This window comes from Arvicola amphibius, chromosome 4, assembly GCF_903992535.2.
Source record: "Arvicola amphibius chromosome 4, mArvAmp1.2, whole genome shotgun sequence".
Classification (NCBI taxonomy): domain Eukaryota; kingdom Metazoa; phylum Chordata; class Mammalia; order Rodentia; family Cricetidae; genus Arvicola; species Arvicola amphibius.
In genome coordinates, this window is record NC_052050.1 from 102,685,386 (window position 1) to 102,703,723 (window position 18,338).

General features: G+C 44.2%; 1 protein-coding gene across 1 annotated transcript in view; it reads left to right on the forward strand.

Moving 5' to 3' along the window:
- The window catches only part of Bmerb1 (bMERB domain containing 1), a 103,586-nt gene extending 85,671 nt beyond the window's left edge, over positions 1-17,915 (forward strand). The window contains exons 3-6 of the mRNA XM_038328247.1: positions 7,153-7,226; positions 13,557-13,671; positions 14,601-14,683; positions 17,803-17,915. Coding sequence (XP_038184175.1) covers positions 7,153-7,226; positions 13,557-13,671; positions 14,601-14,683; positions 17,803-17,915 — 385 coding nt within the window. The remainder of the gene's footprint in view (positions 1-7,152; positions 7,227-13,556; positions 13,672-14,600; positions 14,684-17,802) is intronic.
- Positions 17,916-18,338: the final 423 nt, after the last annotated feature.

The window sequence follows — 18,338 nt, forward strand, 5'->3', positions numbered from 1 at the left end:
CAGGGACAAATCCTGATGCTACTGCTCATGGCCCTGCAGTCTGCCCCAGCCATACAACTGTCACCCACATTCAGAGGGTCTAGCTTGGTCCTATGCTGGTTCCTTCCATCTACGACTGGAGTTGGTGGCTCCTGTTAGCTCCTGTAGATGTTTCAGTGGGTATCCCCATCAAAACAAAGAGGTCTTGACCTCTTTGATCATATTTTTACTCCTCCCACTCTTCAGCTGGACTTTGGGAGCTCAGCCCCCAATCTCCCTCTTAAAGAACACCTGCGTGTCCATCTGTGGCCCATCTGGATTCAGGGTGATCTGTATCCTCATTTTAGTCATAGCTGCAACATTCCTAATTAGTAAAAAATTTTTTGGAATTAACCAAACTAGCTTTATTATAAAATACTCAGCTTTAATAAAAGGAAATAAAGGGAAAAACTTACAAAGCCAGAGTTCCAGCAAAGCACAGGAAACAAAGAGAGGGCAGGCCATAAACCCAAAATATTTTATAAGTAAATATTAGCCTACGGGGAAAACGCCTTACAAACAAGGTGATTGGCTGGGCTTCCCCTTCATCTTCCCCTTTTGTCTAAATAAGACAGAACCAAACCAAATACAACTATATACAATTACAAACAACAAACAATATTAAGCAAGAAACATATAACAAAAGTTTTACTAAGCATTCTATTCAAGGAGCCTAAATAATGTAGAGGGTAACTGCAATTATCTAATCTTCAACCCCATCAAAGATCTGAGAAGGGAAGAAATATTACTTAAGCAACCAGGAAGTACAAATGAGAAACTTTCAAAATGTGCAACAAATGACAGAGACAACTGACTACCTGGGCAATCATCCAAAGTCTCTTTTGCATTGTTGATTCAACCAACTTAGCCTAAGGCCTAATATAACTGACATACCACTATCAAAGGCAAGGAACTTTTTTTAGAACTATCCTACCCTGTCTTGGCAAGATAAGACAATCCTGTTTTATCCACTTATGGATATTCTATATCTTTGTCAGTAGTCGAGGTATGGGCATTTCTTTGCCCAAAGGCCAATTCTGCCAAGAATAAGACAAGCTCCCAGAGGAGTGTCTTTGGTGCTCAATGTTCTCTTGGGAGTAGAGAGGTGTTTCCAATTAGTAAAATTTTTACAAGTGTTCTTGAATCTTGAAAATGAAAACTACCTCAGTGGAGCACAGATACACAAGGGTCCAGTGAGTTCTCTCTGCTGGTGATTTAATTCATTGAGCAGTTGCAGAGTGCAAGTTACCATGCTGACTATTAAGGAAACACAACAGAGTGGTCCCCATAGTTCAGAATTCCAGAATGACTTCTAGTGTTCTTCTAGGATGGGTAGAAATTGCCTTTCACATTAGGAGAAAGAGAAAAGTACAGTCAGGATATACCAAGGCATTCTTCTAACAAACACAGATAATTTTACAGGTTGTCAACATCACACAAGACCCTGCTAAGATAGTGATAAATTAAAACAAAAATGAAACTATTTCACAAGCATGTCTGAACCTAGACAAAGATGTGAGCATTGTTAAAGCTACAGAAACCAGCAAACATCTGTCTTCATCTGATTTCTATTGCTATAAGAAAATACCCAATAGTAAATAATATATTTTTTAAAAAGGAAGTGTAATTGTTTCATGATTCCTGCAGCTAGGGCACAGATGGGTGTCTGTCGAGGGATCTCTGAATATGTCAGAACATGACAAATGCATCACATGGTACAAGCATGTGTGAGACAGTCCTAGGGGTCACAGGGTAAGAGAGGAAGACACTGGCGAGAGCCCCAGCTCAGTCTTGAACCCACTCCCCAAGACTTAGCACTAACCAGTTCCTACCAGGGTCGTTTTGCCCCATCACTGTCTTCAGAGGCTCACTCACTTTTAACTTCTTTAGACTAGGGGATTAAGTTTCTAGAGCATGAACTTTCGGGAAACAAGCCATATCCAGACCATAATAATGTCTGTATCCTGACTCTGACTGGCTACTGACTTCCTTTCTCCCTACCCTCACACCCTCTCAGGCTTGCACTTCTCAATTTGTTTCTACTGTACCTTTAAAAAATTAATTGGGTTCATTTATTTAATGTGTTAATATTTTGCCTGCATGCATGTATTTGCACCACCTGTATGTTTGGTGTCTGTGGAAGTCAGAAGAAGCTGAAGTGACAGATGGTTGCAAGCCAGTGTGTGAGCACTAGGAACTGAACCCAGGTCCCTTGCAAGAGCATCATGTGCTCTTAACAACTGAGACATCTCTCTAGTCCCCAAAAAACATTTTAGTTGAAATAGAAGTAAATCATTTTCCCCATCGTTTCCTTCCTCCAGCTCCTCCCATACCTTCCCTCAAACCCTTTCCATATCGCTCTCATGTGGGGTCTCTGTGACCACCAATGCCAGAAGGGTAACAGTCAGAGATGAGACGCCAGTCCAGTTCCGCATGACTCAGTAGTACGTGTTGGTTCAGACTTCAAGAGTCTGACCCCACGTCATTCATAGCACATTATGATTTGGTGAAACTTCCAGGTGATAATTAGCTCAAACCCATGTACACAGTAAAGCTGAAGACATGATCATCAAACTCTCTGTAAAGTGCATGTGGCGCCTTCCTAAACGACTTGGGGTCAGACTCCTGAAGAACTCATAGATTTAGAAAACTGAGTTCATATAAAGGGTCTGAGGAGGATCTGGTGTGTTCTCAGCCACACAGGTAGTGCAAACATCATCAGGCTGTAAGTCACCTCCACTCCCAGCCTTCTCTCCCTTTGTATTTAACATTTCTGGTTCCTCTAGTGCTTGCCTGTGAGCACAAGGACCTCATGCCCCATATACTCCTACATCTGCTGGTGCAGCCGCTCTAATGAGACTTGCAGGAGGCGGCTGGAGACAGCTGAGGGCTTCAGAGGGGGACCCTCTGTGCTTTGGCGGGGGCAGGCTCCTGATCTTGTGGGTAGTGGCCCAGTTCACCAGTTTTGCAAAAGCATGTGGGAGGGGGCAGGACATCTGCCATTCTGCAGCGAGATTACTTTCCTCCATCCCTTTGCCATGCCCAACCCAAGCCCACCAAATTATTTAATTTGGGATTTGTGTGATACAAATCAATTTTTAAAAATAACATGACTCTCTACCAAATGTTTCACTTACATATTATACAAGACAGAACTGGGCCTGGCTACCCTCCTCACAGTCTCAGCACTTGAGAGATAGAGGCAGGAGGGTCAGGAGTTCAAGGCCAGCCTCAGCTACAAAAGGAGTTGGAGGCCAGCCTAGGCTACATGACCACACCCCCTTCCAAAAAAAATTGGGGAAAGTATTTTATTACCTATGTCAAAAGTATTTTTCACACAGTGAAGAGGTTATGAGTGATAATAGAAAATGTGGAATGGGACTGAAGTATCTTCAAACCCTGCCAAGAAAACCCACCTCCCAGGCTTATTCCTGGGGCATTGATTTATTTACTCACTTAGTTACTTATTTATCTTGATTTTAGAGACAGGGTCCATCTATGTAGTCCTTGCTGTCTTGGAACTCACTATGTAGACCAGACTAGCCTCAAATTCTCAGAGATATGCCTGGGTGGGTATATGACCACACCTGACCTGATTCTGGGCCTTCTAAAAGGCTCATGACCACAAAAATGGAACAAAGATGGGGGAAGCTATCTGGGTGACATCTGCACACAGTGTTACGTGGCAACCATCCCAGCTTATCTTCTCTAGAATTGTGCCAGCTGTGTGATCTTGGTTGAGAGAGTGAGAATGAGAATGTGCGCCCTTTTAGGCAGTAAGCATTGCACTTGGCAGTGCTGGGACCAGAGACAGGCTGGCAGGACATTGTCAGCTATGTGTTAGCTTTTGTTGGTGTCACTGTGAGAGACGGGTGAATTTTGGGAGTAGGGATAGAGGGTGTGGAAGGGAAGACAGCATTGGCATTAAGTCTTGGCAGGTGATGGGCCATGGGAGGCTGGGGGAGGCATTGACAGAATGCAAAGCTGCATTACCCAAACTACCACTGTTTAATTGGGTTTATCTCAAAAGACTTAGCACCTTTGATAGATGTCATTGCCCTCCTGGTGTCTCGCTCATAGGATTTGAGATTTTCTACTTGCATTGGAAGCTCTAAGCCTTGTTTGATGGAATCTAGATATGTGTGTCCTATGTCCACCTGCTAGCTTGCTTGCTTTCTTAAAAGATCACATATTGACTGAGATGTGCCATGCAGGAAACAGAAGTCAAGTCCCTTTAAGGAGGGCACATTCTGTTTGGGGAACACAAAAGCTGGGATACCATGAAAGGAAGGGAACTGAACCAGCCTAGGAGCATAGGGAAGGTTCCAGAAGGATGCACTGGACTGTTTTGAAGGCTACACAGGAATTAGTTTGAGAGGCAAAGGTGCTCTGACTTAGGGAAGGTTTGGTCACAGACTGGGAAGATGTGGTCCCACAGCTCACAGGCTTGAACCCAAGCACTCTGGCTAAAGGTGAGACAGAAAAGGACAGGGAATGGAGGAGGTTCTTCTGAGGCAACTGTGGTTATATTTGTCTCCAAAGAAAGGAGTGGCCCATGCAATTAAAAATGTATAACCTTTCAAAGTTATCTAGAAAGAAGCTGGGTGGGTCAGGTAGCCCAATGGGAAAACATTTATCTAGTTTGACCAAGGCCCTGGATTCCATCTCTAATACTATACATGTGTACACACACTATTTATTATTATTATTATTATTATTAGTAGTAGTAGTAGTAGTAGTAGTAGTAATACTACAAATTTAAAAATTAAATAACAAGAACTTATTGTAAAAATGAAAATAAAAAACTACAGAGAAGGGGCTGGGAATGGCTTAGTCAGCAGATTGCTTGCCATGTAACCATGAAATCCTGAGTTCAGTCACCAAGCCACTGTGTGAAAAAGCCAGGTGTAGCATTGCAGGCCTGTAATTCCAGTGCAGGGAAGGTGCAGACGGGGGACTTGGGGGCTTACGGACCAGCCAGTCTAGCCCAATCAGTGAGTTCCGGGTTCAGTGAGAGACCCTTTCTCAAAAACTAACATAGTCCCTCTTCTCCCAGGTCAGGGAACACCTCAGCCTTCAAAAGTGTCATGCTCTCCTGACTGAATCACCTCTCTCGTAAGACAAACACATTTCAATGACTGTTAAATCTTAACACAAGTTGTGGAGGGCACATTTGAAGCTTAGAACTGCTAATAAAGGATTGTCAGTTGGGGAGGGGGAGGGGGGCTCCGTGATTAAGAGCACTGACTGCTCTTCCGGAGAACCCGGTGACACCCACATGGCGGCTCACAACTGTCTGTTACTCCAGTACCAAGGAATCCAATGTCCTCTTTTGGCCTCCATGTGCACCAGGCACACATATGGTAAATATACATACAAGCAGGCACGATGTGAACATTCATACATGTAAAATAAAAGGTAAATTAAATTTAAAGTTCATATGTACCACATACACACAAAAGAATCAAAACTCAGTCTAGAATATTCTTGAACAAAAAAGTAAGTTGTTCTCAAGGGGTTCCAAAATTCCTTTTGGGAATAAGTGTCTCATCCAGGAAAGATCTGGTTACAACCCAGCAGACATCAATGGAGATTGAGATAGAGGTCATTTAAAAACTGATAGCCAGGCCTTCCAGGATGTTCCAGAGGCTTCTCTTTGCTCTCTGTACCTTGCTCCCCAGCATGATGATGGGAACCAGGGCTCTCTGGAGACTTGTGGCACATCCGCACTCCAGGGATAGCACTGATGCTTACACTCTGATGTGCTGGCTAGTTTTTATATCAACTTGACACAAGTTAGAGTTATCTACAAAAGGAACCTCAACTGAGGAAATGTCTCCATCTGACTGACCTATGGGCAAGTCTGTGGGGGCACCTTCCTGTTTGATGATTGATGTGGGAGGGCCCAGATTGCTTCTACATGTCCTGGTTATTGAACCCAGGTTATCAGGTTTGGCTGAAGGTATGCTCAGAGGTTTGTCTCCTAGGTAATTCTAGATCCAGTCAAGTTGACAGTATTAACTATCACAGACCCTAAATGACATTCTATTATCTGAGCACGTGTCTCACATTCTCAGGCTATTGCATTTCTTCAAGCCAAATAGCTGTGATGTATGAATGTGGGCATTTGTTTAGTCTTGCTAGATGTTTAGTTAGGATTTCTATTGCTGTGATAAACCCTGTGGTCAGAAGCAGCTTGGCGGGGAAAGGGTTTGTTTCACCTCACAGTTTTTTTACATTTTTTCAGGTGGTGCTATCTACATGATGAGTTTATGGCCTGAAAGATACTTCCATCATGGAGTCAGCTGTGCTAAGGTCTAGGGAACTACTAAGGTCTGCGGCCCTATTACAAACCAACAGGCAGTAGGCAGTCTGTGTCCTTCTGGCAAGCCCTGGCTCTTTCAAGGTAGCCTGCTAGGATGTTCTAAGCCAAGTCTTGAAAAATTCCTGGCCTGCCTCTGGCATCAAGAGATGTAGACTAAAGCCTAGAATCCCTACCCTGGTCCTGGAATCTTGGATGCTAGGAGTGGGGTGAAAAACACGGACATTTGTGGTCAGTCACTGGTGGGTATAATCGTTACACGTGTTAAAGACCTTGGCAGGAAGAAGCCCAGAGGCCTCACGGTAGTGAGAGATAAATATACCATTCAAAAAAAAGGGGCTGGGATGACGCTTCCGACCAAACTGGTGGTACTGTTGTGGAACGTTCTATGATTTTGAGGATGTGGGGTCTGGCTAGCTGTGAGGGCATGCCAGGTTCCTACCCAAGTGCTTTGTTTCCTGGCCTGGACTGTATAAAAGGAGCTTCCAGACTCACGTGGCTACAGAGCCATCTGGTCCCCTGCCTTCCTTCCAATGGTAGACTGTAGTCCCCAGAACTATTGTCCTAAATAACTATCCCCTCCCCCTAAGTTAATTCTTGGGAGGTACTTTGTCACAGCAAGGAAAAAAGCGATGACTACCCAGACTTATCCAGAAACAGGCTGGTCACCGATCACCCAGGCCTCCTTCAACCAAGTTAAGCAGTCGGCATAGCCCTTGGAAGGGGCACCACTCTCACCAGCCTCCTGGGTTCAAACCAGGATGATGCCAAGGTGTGTTTTGCTGAAGTAACTTATCCTGTGGTGCCCACAGGATGGATGACATTCAGCTCTGCAAGGACATCATGGACCTGAAGCAGGAGTTGCAGAACTTGGTCGCCATCCCAGGTAATGTGAGTGACTGCACCCTTTCATAGCCACTGCCCAGGGCTCCTCACCTGCCCTCTGTATTCATGGGATTGGGAGGAGTAAGGTTGTTGTCTCTTTTCCTAGTAGCGGCTCCATGATTTAAACACAAGTCTATGTAGGGTATGGTAGCACACACTCATAATCTATGCACTTGGGAGGCAGGAGGCAGGAAGATGGACCACTCATTCAAAATCAGCCTGGGCTACTGATTTTGAGACCACACTCAAACAAACAAGGTAAGCATTAGTTTATGTCAGAAAGGGCCACCTTTGGCCTCAGGCAAGCCACTTTTTTCCCCCAAGACTCAATTTTTCTTTCTCTGAATGTGGAAGAGTCATATACCTAACATCAATCTCCTGAGGGACTAAGAGGAACAGTTCAATGGCAGAACAATTTCCTGGTATGTGCAGGGACCAGGTTCTGAACCTCAGCACTTCAAAAATACGATAAAGCTGCTCAAGTCGAATTATCCCCGATGTAAATGTACACTTTGGGGGCTGGAGAGATGGCTCAGTGGTTAAGAGCATTGCCTGCTCTTCCAAAGGTCCTGAGTTCAATTCCCAGCAACCGCATGGTGGCTCATAACCATCTGTAATGAGATCTGGTGCCCTCCTCTGGCCTGCAGGCATACACAGAGACAGAATATTGTATTCATAATAAATAAATATTAAAACAAATAAATAAATAAATGTACACTTTGGCTCAGACTCATCACTGCCATGTTTATAATGTGTGGATACAGGGAGAGTGGAGCGGTCATAGGCTTCACAATGGGGTCAAATCTACATCAGTCTTCAACAGTGTTGATTATCTGATCCCTTGTCCTCCTAAATGACTTACCTCCCCAAAACACTCTGGGTTAGGTGCCCCACGGGCCTTCTACTTCTCAAAGGAATAACCAGTCAAATGCCTGTTATATTAGTCAGGATTCTCTAGAGGAGCAGAACCCATAGGCTGAATATATATTTAAAGGGGACTTTTACATTGGGTTGGCTTATATGATATTCTCTGGTCTCTGCACACTGGAGAGGCTGAGAGGCCAGTTGCTGCTCAGTCTTGCCTCAGTGCTCCCAATATGTCCCTGAGGGTCTGGCAGATTACTGTAGAGTCAGTGATTGTCAAAGAATCTGGTTCTGAGATCTGCAAAGGAATGTAACAGCCAAAGCAGCAGGCAACAGGTAGATGACTTCACAAACACTGATAAATAATAGGCAAAAACCAAAGTTTTCTTTCTCGCAACCTTTATCTGTGCTGCAACGAGGTGCCAACCACATTTGATGTCAGTCTTCCCACTTCCAATAACCTGATTAAGAGAACCCCTCATGGTTGTTTAGACAGCTCTCCTTTCAGTTGATTCTAAGACCAACCACACCTGTTGAATGGATCATGCATCTTTCTCAGTTCATGTCGCTGATAGCATGTGTAGGAGTTTGGCAGCGCTAAGGGAGGATTATTAATAGACACAGCTTCAGTTTCAAGAACTTGACCTTGGCAAGTGTTTTTCTTGATTTATTCTCCTAAAACTTGGAACTGGTTGGCATGGCTGGTGCATATAACAACTGTTTACTGACTGTCTGAACATGTCCCATATTACAGGCAGTCTGGAAGTGATTTAATACATACAAGAGGATATTCAGGGTCATATATAAATAATAATAATGTCAGGACTTAGAAAAGTATCATGAGTATGAGTTCTGCCTATTTCAAACTAACCAAACAAGCAACTTACTCTATGACAATCTATGCCAAAACACTGGATGTTCAAAGTAGTCAAGGAATACACCTAGAGTCACACCTGGGCAGAGAGGGCAAGTAGACCATCCCAGCACAGACAGTAAAGTTCACAGGTGAGACAGAAGCTATGGGCCAGGAAAACCAGTTTAGGGAGGATAGATGGTGGTCCTAGCTGAGGAAATAAAAAGTAGAACAAGTATGTAGGAGCACTAAGGACCAGGGTGTGTGGTACAATAGATGAGGTGGACTTCTTATTGCAAAGTGAATGAAAATAAAGACATAACCATTCCAAGGTATAATTGAGAGAAGGTTTTTGTTGTAGATATGAGAGAAAGAACAGCCAGAGGCATCTGGAAGAGTCCAGGATGAACATGGTCAGCAGAATAGACCAGGCCATGAGAGGAGGGAGATGGGGGAAGAGCAAGAGAGGAAGAGAAAAGAGAGGAGAGAGGGGTCAAGAGGACAGAGAGCCCACAGTAACTAAAGGAGCCAAGAGAGCAGACAAAGCCAAAATGGCAGAGTTATATAGAAAAGGAAAAACTGGGGGAAGAGAAGCAAAACCCATGGGCTAGAGAGGTTTAGGGTAGGGGTGGGGGTGAGAAGTGCTGGGAGGAGCCAGGACTCCGTAACTTGTGATGCTGGGAGAACCCGGCAGCCATCATCTGTTTTAATGCTAACAGACACCTCAGTCAGCCATTTGTCCTGAGTGTCTTGGAGACCTAACATTCCAGCCTTTTGTTGATGATAAGAGGTGACAATCTCTTCTGTAACTACTTTCTGCTGAAATTAAGGCATTGTTGTAGGTCCAGGAAGGCTGGAATGTGTCAAAGGATGGGAAGGGAGAGAGGAGTGTAGGCTGGGGGATATCTGTTTTGCCTGTTGCTCAGGTTCTGTGAGATCACTGGGGGCTAGTGAAGTGCAGGCTGCTTTGGACCCATCTGGGATATAGGTGCCAAGGAACACTGGTGCTGACCCATTACAGGCAGCTTTGGAGCAGTTCATTGGAAATCTGTTGGGATAGATGTAGACTAGGAACTGAAGGTAAAGTTAAGGAGTTTAGGGGAATTTTTTCCAAGACAGGGTTTCTCTATGGGTTCACTTCCCAGACCAGGCTGTCTGCCTCCCAAGTGCTAGAATTAAATATGTGTGCCACCACTGCCCAGCAAGGGAAATTTTTATCTTAGGTGTACATTTAAAATTTCCAGATCTGTATTCTTGGTAATTGGAGCTGGGGGGAGTCCCAAGATATAGAGACAGAGATACAGAGAGAGACAGACAGACAGACACAGAGAGAGAGAGACACACACACAAAGGGGGGGACAGAGAGAGAGAGAGAGAGAGAGAGAGAGAGAGAGAGAGAGAGAGAGAGAGAGAGAGAGAGAGAGAGATCCCATCCTCAGGAATAGGCAAGTGGGGAAACCTGAGCTGTTGATTGACAGAATACTTATCTGGAGTCTGTTTGACCTATGACAGGTAGATCCAAGTCTTATGACTTCCTGAAACTTACAAGAATTTTTTAATTTTACAAAAAGAGGTAACAGTTTTTAGCTATGTTAGCATTACCACTGTTAGTAATCTGTTCTGAAATTCACATGGTAGAAAAAGCAGTTGACTCACACTTTTGAGTCATAGGAAAAGCTTGAGAACCCAAAAAATAATTCTGGATTAAAAGCATGAACACTCTTTCCTCTGTCCAGATGGCTGAATACAGAGATTAGACAGAGATGTTTTCAACACAATGAGAACTTTAGTCAGTGCTTTATCAGAGATCCATTGGTTAGTGTTAAAACTCTGAACTTTTGAAGTCTTAATATAACAATAGCATAATGAGAGAAAAAATCTGAAACATTTCTCATTTTTTACATATCTTAAATCACTTCCTTTACAACTCACATTTACACACCTTCAGAGAACTTTCTTCAAGCCAAATGGTGGTGGTGCAAGCTTTAGTTCCAGCATTTGGGAGGCAGAAGCAGATGGATCTATGTGAGTTCAAGGCAAACCTGATCTACAAAGCAAGTTCCGAAATAGCCATAGCTACACAGAGAAACCCTGTCTTGAAAAACCAACCAACCAAACAAACAAAATTACTTTATTAGACCCCCCCCACACACACACACCACTTAAATAAACATCAAAACTTTTCTTTTCCATTTAGTCAATTACCAGGAGACACAAATGGTTGATTACTCAGAGTAGTCATTGCAAAGCAAGTTACTTTAAATAAAAGAATAGTAAAGATGATGTTGAAACCTGTTTTGTGAATTTATCTCTTTCAGAGTAAAGTCAGTCACCAAGGGAAACTGTTTCTGTGTCTGTCTTTCTTAGCAGGAAACCTCATGGCTCTAGAAAAGTGAGGCCAGATTTTACAAAGGAAACAAACTGACCAGGCAGATGCAGCCATGTAGAGGAGCTGGTACTTGCCGCTGCCAAACTGACAAAGCTCTAGTTAGCCATCAACACCATCAGAGATCTGAAAAGAATAAATTATGGCAGGAGGAAGTATAATCCAAATGGTCTGTGTAGTAATTAAAATGACAGAGACTTACTCACTACCTAGACAATTATTCTGGTCTCCAGTGATCTTGATGACTTCATTAGGAGGCAGAGGTTTTGGTTTTTGGCTGTCACACAGGGCCACATCACATCTTCTTCAGCTGCTGCACAGGGCTGTCAGGACCGCATCACATCCTCAGCTGCTGCACAGGCAGCTTCAGCCTTCCTGTAGACGAGGAACTTGGAAAAGGTGACTTACCTTGATGAGGCAGAGTAGGGCAGTCAATCCAAAAGTGTCTACAGTTTGGGCAGGGCTCTGACAGAAGGTAAGGCATGTGGCTGTTCTTTGCCCAGTGGTTAGCATTACCACAGTCAGGTGGAGTCATCTGTGACCCATATTCTTTGCAAACCTTGCTGATAGGAGCTGCCATTTTTTTCTACCATGGGAAGCTTTTTCCATTAAACACTAAACACCAAATTTAGCAGATCTGAGAAAAGTTTGAGGACTAAGTATACCCGAGTTAAACAAACCTTTACTTGTTTTTAGTTACTTGCTTTAGGCTTGATCTTGAAATATATATACAGGAAGCTAAATAAAACTTGTCACTGTAAATGAATTACATTTGTACTTAGCATGACTATAAGCATAGTTCTGGGCACATAAAGAACTTGACCATTTAAAAAGTGACTGACCATTAACATGCATGTCTGGCCTCTACAGATACTTCAGGCATATGGTGCACACACATATACTGAGGAACACACACATACACATTAAAAAAATCACAAACAAAACCAGGCATGGTGGCACATGCCTTTAATCCCAGCACTTGGGAGGCAGAGGCAGGTGGATCTCTGTGAGTTTGAGGCCATCTTGATCTACTAGTAAGTTCCAGAACAACCAGGACCTTGTCTCTAAAACCAACAGCACCCCTGTAGGCAGAGACTGTGCATTCATTTCTCGGCTGCCCAGACCTGAATAATAACACAGAAACCATATTAATTGTATCATTACTTGGCCTATTAGCTCTGGCTTCTTATTGGCTAGCTCTTACATCTTAACTTAATCCATTCCTATTATTTTGCGTTTTACCACAAGGCTCATGATTTACTGGTAAGGTTCCAGGGCAGACACCTTTCTCCTTCAGTAGCTACATGGCATCTCTCTGACTCTGCTTTCTTTTCTCCTCTATCTTTGCTTGGAATTCCCACCTTGCTCTATTCTGCACTGCCATAGGCCCTGAACAACTTCTTTATTAACCCATGGTAATAAAACATTCACAGCATACAAAGGGGAATCCCACATCACAGCCCCTTGCCCCAAAAGCAAACAAACCAAAAATATTAGAGAGAACCTGAGGAACAACACCTGTCCTGTTAGGATTACTGCTGCTGTGATGAAACACCATGAGCAAAGATGCTTGTGGGGGAAAGAGTTTATACTTTATATCATTGTTCATCAAAAAGAAGTCAGAACAGGAACTCAAACAGGGCAAGAACCTAGAGGCAGGAGCTGATGCTGAGGCCATGGAGGAATTCTGCTTATGGGCTGGATCCTCATGGCTTGCTCAGCCTGCCTTGTTAGAGAACCCAGACCATCAGCCCAGGGCTCGCACCACCCACCATGGGCTTGACCCTTTCCCATCAATTACTAATTAAGAAAATGCCCTCCAGGGTTGCCTACAGCCCAATCTTAGGGAGGAATTTTCTTAACTGAGGTTCTCTCCTCGGTCAAGTTGACATGAAACTATCCAGCACAAACACCCATTGTTGGCCACTAGCTTCCTCCTGCATGTACACATGAGTAAGCACACACTACACATAGACAAACACACGAGCGGTCATACTGCCTCTTCAAGTTCACCAGTGACAAAGCCTCAGAGCCCCAGGTCCAATCCCATCCCCTCGGACTCAGGGCTTCCACTGCTTCCACTCACTGCCTGTTTGTTGTGTCTTGAGACAGGGTCTTACATGTTGTCCCAGGCCAACTTCAAACTCAGCACTCTCCTGCTTCAGCCTCAAGTGTTGGGATTGCAGACAAGCACCATCATAGCTGCCCCACTGTTTTCTTCCTCCCAGAAAAAGAAAAAACCAAGCTGCAGAAGCAGAGAGAGGATGAGCTAATCCAGAAGATTCACAGACTGGTGCAGAAGAGAGACTTCCTGGTGGATGATGCTGAGGTGGAACGGTTAAGGTGGGTCCTAGGCCATCAGATCCCAAGCCTCTGCTCCCTGCACCACCCAGCAAACCCATTGTCTGCTCCTGGGACTTATGGCCTTACCTAACAGGCTTGGCCTCTGCCGTTACTCCCCAGACACCAAACCTTTCTGACCTCAGAACCTAGTTCATATTCAAGAGAAACACCATTTCATCCCTCAAAGTCTAGGCAGGTGGGCAGGGAGAAATTCCATCATGTGTTAGAGGACAAAGTGCGCTACACATCATCTGGCTACATCTAAATTTCTGTCAATGTGGACAAACACCTGCCCCCAGGACAGCTTCTCCCATGTTCCCAGCTTTGTTCTTTGCTTTCCCTCACCCCCATGCTGCTTCCTGTCAATTTGTACCTGCCAGTCTTGGCTTGGAGCCCCCCCTGGCTCTGGAGTTGTACAACTAACTAGAGGTCTGGGTGCAGCTGTGTATTTTTGTCCCAGAACAAAGTGTTTGGAGTCCCTCTCCATGTAGGGGGCCACTTCATCATCTGTGTCCTCTGAGAACTTTCCCAGAGTCAGCCAGGCTACACAAAACCCATTTTATTCTTGGCAGCCTTGAAGGCGAAGGTGACTTTCTCTCGAGATGGGCCTAGAACCTTGTGGGAGTCAGAGTATCTGGGGTAGCCTGAAGGCACAGGGATGCTTCCTAGTTCACTAAACCCCAGCAAGGAACATGTTCTTCATTCTGTCTTGAGGACTCACTCTAGCTCTGGGTCAGCATCTATACAGTAGTGTGTGTCTTCATTAGAGATAGGTTCACCTAACACAGAGTCACACGCCATATGTACATGTTACACAATAATGTTACACGTCACTCACCAAACTCATGCTTGGCCTCTTTCTGGCCATCATTGGCATTTTCCATGCTGACTCTATTTTCCTCTTCTCTTTTCCATGTCCATCTTCCCAGGGAACAGGAAGAAGACAAGGAAATGGCTGATTTCCTGAGGATCAAGTTAAAACCTCTAGACAAAGTAACCAAATCTTCAGCTAGTGAGTGCCTGCATGGTCCCCCTTTCCTATGACAGAGAAGATTTTAAACAAGTGAGGGTAGGGGCATAAGAAACACTTTATAAGATCCACAGCTTAAGCAAGGGATGGAAGCAGGTAGGGCCAGGCTAGTGGGCCTGCAGCTGGTGCAGTTTCCCAGGTCCGTGCCCTGACGCGCTCCATGCTTGGTTTAACGATTTGCTACAATTGTCTTTTTAGTTTTGGTCCCAGAAGCCTTATGCTGTCATTGTCCCCAAGTGTAAGCAGCTGGTCCTGCAATGGCTGTCCTTCCATAGTTCCAATCTGATGTGTTTCATTAAGAATAAGATGGCAACTATGGCCTTCAGGAGCTCCAGCTGCTATTAAGGCTGGAATCTGGAAGAGCCAGAGACACAATTCTCAGAATAATTATTAGCTTTATGAGATACCCAAAGCAGAAAGAGTTTTTAATGAGACTACTTTGGAAATACCTCCTGTCCACCAGATGTTAAGGTGATCATGGCTCCTGGTGTCAATGTCTTTTCTTTTTTGATGTAATGTTTGGCAGATATTTCTAACTGCTACATTAATGAGGTCTCTTTCAGTTGTAAGAAGTGGATATTCTGCCAGGAGATGGTGGTACATGCCTTTAATCCCAGCACTTGGGAGGCAGAGGCAGGTGGATTTCTGTGAGTTTGAGGCCATCTTGATCTACAGAACTAGTTTCCAGGACAGCCAGAGGTGTTATACAGTGAAACCCTGTCTTAAAAAGCCAAAAAGCAAAAATAAAAACACAAAGAAGTGGATATCCTTGGATATTGGTGATGCACATCTTTAATCCCAGCACTCAGAAAGCAAGGACAAGGGGATCCATGTTAGTTCAAGGCCAGCCTGGTCTACATACATTAAGAGTTCCAGACCAGCTAGGGCTACATATTGAGACCCTAGCTCAAAAAAAAGTACATACCTTATTAAATTTAGACTTTGCAGAAACCAGGAAGGAGTTGTTGGAGAAAGAAGAACTCAGCTTCGGGGACACAGACCTGTTAGACCCGTCTCTCTTCCCACAGCTTGTATATGTGAACATGAGCACATTGCCTCTGTGTACTGGACCTGTAAGAACAACTTGAAGGAGTAAAGGTTTATTTGAACTCCTGGTTTCAGAAGTGTCAGCCACCATGATGGAGAAGAACAGCTGACATGTCTAGGAATCAGAGAGAAAAGACCATAGGAAGGGGCCAGAACCAAGTGTACCCCCAAAGGCACATCCCAGTAACCCAGCTCCTCTCGCCTCTACCTTCTTCCACCTTAGTAATCTTATCACATTAAGAAGCCTTTGAGGAAAGGACACCACTGATTGGGCCAGAGCCTCAATTCTAATCTTCTATGGAATACCACCACAGACACACCCAGACTTAAGCTTTACTAAATATATTTTTTCAATCCAATCAATTTGAAAATTCATACTCTAATAAACAGGCCTTCCCCATGGGCTAGACCCTGAGAAACACAGCTTGACAAGTCCAAGGTAATGCCAGACTCTTCCTTTCATTAGGCAGGGTTCTCTAGAGGAACAGAATTTATGGAATATCTCTCTCTCTCTCTCTCTCTCTCTCTCTCTCTCTCTCTCTCTCTCTCTCTCTCTCTCTCTCTCTCTCTCCTAGCCATGTTCCTGTGCATGTATCTGCCCTCTCACCATGCTATTAGGTGGGGTCTTTATATTTCATGTTTGATAAAATATCATATAGACAGGCCTGTGAGGAAAATTACTTTAGTCAAGGCCGTGTGCCTTGTGGTTTTAGTGACCAATGCAAGGGAGCCTTTCTGTATTCCCCACAGTTGACAATTATGTTTTCACAGGTCATTAATGGGTGACACAAAAAAAACTGAACTTGTAGAACTTCCCACAGAGGATGCACACATCTCTCACACAGTCTTCCATAGGTAACAATCTCCAGGAATATTACCTGACCGTAAATTTTTAAAACCCATGAAAAATTGAATCACCATGATAGGAAAAAGCAGTTGTAAAAAAGAAAATGACTTCCCAAGAACCTGATAGAAGAAGACATCAAGATGGCTCAATAGATTAAGGTTGTTACAGAAGCCTGATAGCCTGAGTTTGACCTTCAGCACCTGTGTAAATGTGAAAGGAGAGAACTTCACACAGTTGTCCTCTGTCCTCGACACACATGTACTCCTGCATCACCTGTGTGCACGCCATAAATAATTATAGTTTTTTTAAAAAAAAGATTTTAAAAAATGGTCTTGAAGAAACAGTGCACTAAGTACATTAAAGTTATTAAAGAGACAAGAAACAAAACCCAAGATAAAATAGAACAATACTATGAAAAAAAATGTGAATAGACTTGCAGAAACATTAGCCTCATTAATAAAACTGCCGTGGGAGAAAAACCTTAAAAGGATTGAATAAGAAGACACAGTTGGGGCTGGAGAGATGGCTCAGAGGTTAAGAGCACTGCCTGCTCTTCCAAAGGTCCTGAGTTCAGTTCCCAGCAACCACATGGTGGCTCACAACCATCTGTAATGAGGTCTGGTGCCCTCTTCTGGCCTGCAGGCATACATGCAAACAGAATACCGAGAATACTGTATACATAATAAATAAATAGATTTAAAAAAAAAGACACAGTTGAAAGCATGCTTCACAATAGGAAGGCAGTCCTGAGGAAATTACTCAGGATACAGAATAAAGAGGAAAGCACAACAGCTCCTACAAAGAGAGAGGACAGAATGACAAAATCAATTTACATCTAATAGGCATTCTGAGGGGATAAAATGGAGGATGACCAGGAGAGCATTCTGAAAAGATAAGATGAGCATTTTTTTCTAAACTGAAAGATGTGAACCCTTGAGTTAAAGTGCGTTGAACAAAATTTCCCACTTACCCTGCACTAGACCTGGAAGCTAACATGATGAGAAGAACTGACTAGGAGGTAGGCTCAAGCTGCACTTGGAACCTGAGGAATGAGTGACAAGAAAGTCCACGAATGTTGAACATAGAATGCATAGCCATTCTCCATACTAAGGCCTGGTCATGGATTGGGTTTGGGTTGGACTGCCAGTGGTCAGGGATTTCTTCTCCTTACCTTTCTCTCTTTCCCTCTGCTTTTCCATTCCTGCAGGCTCCCGGGCAGAGAAGAAGGCAGACCCCCCACCTAGCAAGCCAACAGTGGCCAAGACAGGCCTGGCACTCATCAAGGATTGCTGTGGGGCCACCCAGTGTAGCATCATGTAACCCCTACGTGGGGTGCCCCAGAACCACGGGGACCGTCCCTTCCACCTTCTTGTCCTCATAGCCCCCATTTTACAGGGGTCTAAGAGATTTCCAAGGCAGAAGGGGTTGAAGGCAAGCCCATGACTGCTATCACGGGCCATGGGTATGGCAGATGGGCCCAGCCGCTGCTGTGCAGAGTGTAGCAATAGAGAGCCCCTCACTGTCGCATGGCCCTCCCAGAGCATGCCCAACCCAGGAGTCTGTCTCGTCAGTTATCCAACCACCCTTAAAACAGTAAACCCTCATTAACTTACCATGTGAACGAACTGGGAAAGGGGCGTGGCCCCGGTGTGGATAGCTATGAACTTCAATAATCTAGCACCATGTTGGATCCATTACTTATCCACCCTCCCAGCTTTGCTGTCAGATAGAAGTCCCGTTCCC